This window comes from Lathyrus oleraceus, chromosome 4 (genome assembly GCF_024323335.1).
Source record: "Lathyrus oleraceus cultivar Zhongwan6 chromosome 4, CAAS_Psat_ZW6_1.0, whole genome shotgun sequence".
NCBI classification, from domain to species: Eukaryota; Viridiplantae; Streptophyta; class Magnoliopsida; order Fabales; family Fabaceae; genus Lathyrus; species Lathyrus oleraceus.
The window spans coordinates 168,688,055-168,693,065 of record NC_066582.1 but is presented as its reverse complement, the minus strand read 5'-3'; the positions used below and the strand labels follow the sequence as shown (position 1 = coordinate 168,693,065).

Below are 5,011 nucleotides of genomic sequence, written 5' to 3'. Positions count from 1 at the left end.
TTTGAGCTTGAATCGTACCTTGGTTTATATCGGACTAACCAAAAACCTATGAGATCTTAACACTGGACTGATATGAAATTGAAGCAATGACTTAGTAATTAAATCCCCAAAATCAAGCTTTTAATGTGTTTAACTTTGAACCCAAATAAATATGCCATTAATAGATGAATTATTAAATCAAGGTAAAAACAAACTTCCTCGGTGAATTTACAAACCTACTATTCCAGATTTACAAATGCCTCGCTTGGAAAACGAGATTCTCGAAAGCACTACAATTAAATTATAATGAGAAAATATAAACATAAATATTGGTAGAGAAATGAAGAAAGTGAGGAATGAAGAGAGAAAATTCACATTTTTTGATGCGAGAATATATACAAACCTCTATTTATATAGTTATTTACTTTCTATTATTATATTTCTTATTTATATATATTTTTATGTAAAATAAACTATTTACTCAGGAATTTATTTTAAAAAATAAATTAGTTTAATGTTCTATTTACAAACTATTAACTAATTCAAGACATATTTATATTATAATTTGTCATGTTAGTATTACCGACTAATATTTGTTTAATTAAATAATCTAATTAAGTAAATAAAGTAGTTCAAAAACATGATAATAATTTTTTTTTGAAAAAATTATTTTAAAATATCTAAATAATTTAAAAATCTACAAAGTAACTCAACCAATAATTTAAAATGAAACAAAGCAACCTTAAATAATTTTTTCATAAACTAATTAAAAAACCACAAAAAAAAACTAATTAAAATGTCTAATCATAAACATATTGTGAGTTTGTTCTAAATCTAACTCTCAACAAGATGTATTAACTCTGTTAAAAACATAAACCAAAAAAACATAAGAAGTGCACAATAAAAGTAACCAATGGGAACCATACAACTAGACTTAGCGATCCACATCTCATGTCTCAGATGTCATCTCAGCCGTTAGTTTAAATTGAGAAAACACACCTCAACACTTCAAAAACCGTCCGATTGTAACAGAGAAAGCACACGGATAGTGTATTGTATCCGTCCGATCACTGACCAACCCGCTATATATATAGACCTTCACAACTTCTCCATTCAAAACTTTAGATTCTATTTCCCAACTTTCAGCGAACGAGTTCTTGAAGAGAAGAAAGCAAAAGTTTCGAGGTTAGTTTTTTCTTCTCTAAAGTAACAATTTAGGAATTTAGGTTTCTTGTCTTTGATTTTCATGGTTTTTCTCTTGTCTTCGTGTGGGAATTCGAACGTTTTTCTTTCGCTGCATTTTGAATTGTATTCTTCAATTTGGGAAATTAGGGTTTATTGCTTTGTTTTATATTTCTCTTCGTTGTCTATAATTAGAACGTGTGTAGTTTATTCGTTGAATGATTTTATACTTAATTCAATTTCTGTTTATAATTTCTTTAGGATTTCATACATGTTAGATTGAGAAGAAGTAGCAAAACTAATTTGTTATGTTGATATTTTCTTAACTCAAATTGTGTTTTCACACAATCATCAATTTGTTTAGAAGATTCAATTAAGAACCTATTTGGTTAATTTGTATTACTTGTAGATTAATTTGGTACTCGTGATTGCTAATTATTGTAATTAGGATAAGCTGTGATTTGAGGGCCAAATTTTCTGATTATGTTTGGTTGCACTCTTTGCATTCATTTTTTCTAAGTTATAATCATGTGGTTTTGATTGTTCAGATGGCACGTACAAAGCAAACCGCTCGTAAGTCTACAGGTGGAAAGGCACCAAGGAAGCAACTTGCAACCAAGGTATGTTTGTTAAATTGATTGTCATTTTGTATCATAATAATTTGAATGTTTGGTTAATTCGTTTCTGTTTTTCAATCACCTTTAGGCTGCACGTAAGTCTGCACCAACTACTGGTGGTGTCAAGAAGCCACATCGTTATCGCCCTGGAACTGTTGCTCTTCGGTAACATTCTGTTTAAACTTTGGATCACACTTTAATGTGTTATCCTGTTTTTAAGTCGTGAATGTTATTTTATTTGAATTGGTTAGGTGTTTGATTGGGTGTTGATTCTGTTGCACTTTCTTAAACAGTGAGATTAGGAAATATCAGAAGAGTACTGAGCTTTTGATCAGGAAGCTCCCATTCCAGAGGTTGGTTCGTGAAATTGCTCAGGACTTCAAGGTAATGTGTTTATCTTTTGTGAAAATTTGTGGTTGATTTTCTTGATGACCATGTTGGCTAAATATATTTGTTTCTATGTTTTGCAGACTGACCTTCGTTTCCAGAGCCATGCTGTTCTTGCATTGCAAGAAGCTGCTGAGGCATACCTTGTTGGACTCTTTGAGGACACCAACTTGTGTGCTATCCATGCCAAGCGTGTTACTATTATGCCCAAGGATATTCAGTTGGCACGTAGGATCCGTGGTGAACGTGCTTAAGGATGCTGGATTTGGTAATGTTTAGATGGGTGGCTGCCTGATAGTGTTTTGTTATTGAAACGATTAGTTGTTTAGGGAAATACCGTTTATTTGTAGACTGATTAATTGTCTTGATAGGAATATACTACTATCTTAATGTTAGATTTGGGCTGTATTTGCTTTCAATCACTTTGAATTTGTTGAATGTTCTTGTTCTTACTGGGTATATGCAGCCACTCTGTTTTTGTATTTTGGACTACTTGTTGCCATCTAAACTAGTTTTTTAGCTTGTTCATATTCTGTTGGAATTGGTAATAATTTTCTTAAATCAAATGTATTTATTTTCCTTGATTCTAATAGGAAAACTTAGATGATTATATTGTTGTGAATTCAGGTTGTGTTTTATTGAATTTAAGAAAGTTACTTGGAAAAGGAAATGAAAATTCCTATGGATTCTCACATGATATCTCTTTTACAAACTCTCCATTGTATCTCAGACATTTGCAACAGCTTCTTGCTCGTCACAATTTTCTGTCTCCTACCTTTCTTATAAACCTTATGTTAGGTCTCTTTGGTACACCACAATCTAAGCCCAATTATCTGTTAGATTCTGACTCAATTATTTTCCAAGTTATTTCTTTGTTTTTTATATTAATAATTAATTCTTTATTTATTTATGGATCTATATATCTCAGCCCAATTATCTGTTAGATTCTTATTCAATTATTTTCCATGTTATTTCTTTGTTTATTATATAAATAGTTAGTTCATTCTTATTTATGGATCTCTTCTCTTTGTTATTTCACTTCTCTAATGTTGCACCTTTGAATGAGATAAATACTATATTAAATTGGAATCATTTTGACATTATAAATATATTCTCACTCGGAATTATTTTATTTTGTAAATCGTAATTTTAAAGTTGATGTTACATCCTTAGCCGACGAACTTCAATCAATTACAGAACCTGTTTGTTTATCATTTATTTCTATATACTATGCTGTAGTTCGTTTTTGTTGTTTACTTGTAGTTCCAATCTAGGAATAAGTGAAAGTCGAATCGATTTTTTTTTTATTTCAGAATTCTCTATTGATAAATATTGGGTGTAGATATATCATTAAGATCAACCATACTAGCTAAGATTAAATAATCGTAGGTGGTCTAGGATATAAATAAATTCCGTCATTATCTATCTTAATCACACTCTTTAGCAAATACAAGACAGTTAAGATGAAATTAGCATGCGTGGTATAGGATTAAAATAAATATTTCAGTCAGGGGCGGAGTTACTTTTATCAATGTGTGGGCTAGAGCCCGCACTATCATTTGGAAATTAAATGAATGTACTTTAAAATTGAGAAAGTATTTTGAATATTTATTTGATTAATTGGGGAAGTTGCCCACACTTAAAAAATAGTAAACAACTATTTGAATTATTTCTAATATATTTTTGGGTTAAATTGAGTCCATAACTTATTTATAAAAACAAATAAGTTTTTAGAGAGCTCCAAGTTTTTGGATAGCTGCAACAACCCAGGGTTTGTAATGATTTTTGGTAAGCAAGGCGTCTTTAAAAAATGAAGATGAGTGAAAGCAAGAAAAAGAGTTGCCTACATAACTCCGTCCTTGTCTACGGAAGATGGAAAGAATGTAGCTACATATAATAATGTCGTATTTCTAAATTTAATATTATTTTAATACGAGGTTAACTCTATGATTTTGTGTTTTGATTTTACCTATGCAAAATGAGTAAATGTAAAAACTCAATTCTGTCAATCTTGCTCCAAACTAATCCCAATCAGTCCACCTCATATGAACTCATCTCTTATGAATCCATACTCAAATACAATATGAGATGAAAGTAGAAGCAAACCCAAGTTTGTCATTAGAATCATTGAATGTTTGTGGGTATGTGATTTTTCGATTTATAGAGTCCTTAAGATTTCTTGATTCTCTTTTGATGGAGATGAAAAAAGAATACTTGATAAATCCATCAATGATCACTAAAAGTGCAAAACTAAATGATATAGATACATCGTGAAATTTGTAGCATGAAAATCATAAGAATGTGACTTGTACATGTCAATTTTTAATTGGTAAGATTAGTCAATAACCTTATTGCACACAATATAAATAGTTGAACATTAAACTTTATAAACCAAATTTTTTTTCTTCAAAATCATAGTATGCATGCATAATACCAAACATAGAACACAAAATTCATAAATGATCAACTTTCATTAAACAAAACATTCCTCAAACCGAAAAACACCCATGTGAGCAGTGAGCTCATGAGATACCTTGGATGGAAGAGTGGTCAGTGCATTTTGATGCACATTCTTCTATAATTGTACTTAGGCATTTGCCTAGTTTGTTTTGCCTAGTTCATTATTCGGATCATAATTGGAGCTACGAGATTCTATTTTTCGCGTATTGATGTGCGTTAGAAAGTTAAGAGAAAGAGATACAATTTTTGTTTTGAAGCAAAAAACTGATTCGGAGTGCAGAAGTATCACATAATTTGTTTAGTTTCGTACTTTAGGAAGTAATTTCTTTTGGGTCATTTTTGGGTCGGGTTATGTTTTTCGACCCAGTTTGAGTTATAAGTGCAAT

At 30.6% G+C, this 5,011-nt stretch overlaps 1 protein-coding gene across 1 annotated transcript; it reads left to right on the top strand.

Annotated features, from left to right (window-relative positions):
* The first annotated feature begins 1,018 nt into the window (after positions 1-1,018).
* On the top strand, positions 1,019-2,647 carry LOC127074354 (histone H3.3). The gene is made up of 5 exons (XM_051015660.1): positions 1,019-1,164; positions 1,710-1,781; positions 1,867-1,943; positions 2,072-2,162; positions 2,249-2,647. Exons 2-5 carry the CDS (start codon positions 1,710-1,712, stop codon positions 2,417-2,419), a joined length of 411 nt encoding a protein of 136 aa, XP_050871617.1. The 5' UTR covers positions 1,019-1,164; the 3' UTR covers positions 2,420-2,647.
* Positions 2,648-5,011: the final 2,364 nt, after the last annotated feature.

What these genes read in the sequence shown, in the direction of transcription:
- LOC127074354 (XM_051015660.1), top strand. Translation starts at nt 1,710, where the DNA reads ATGGCACGTACAAAGCAAACCGCTCGTAAGTCTACAGGTGGAAAGGCA. An exon ending in CCTGGAACTGTTGCTCTTCG is followed by an intron (nt 1,944 to 2,071) that starts GTAACATTCTGT and finishes TTTCTTAAACAG; the next exon opens with TGAGATTAGGAAATATCAGA. An exon ending in AAATTGCTCAGGACTTCAAG is followed by an intron (nt 2,163 to 2,248) that starts GTAATGTGTTTA and finishes TATGTTTTGCAG; the next exon opens with ACTGACCTTCGTTTCCAGAG.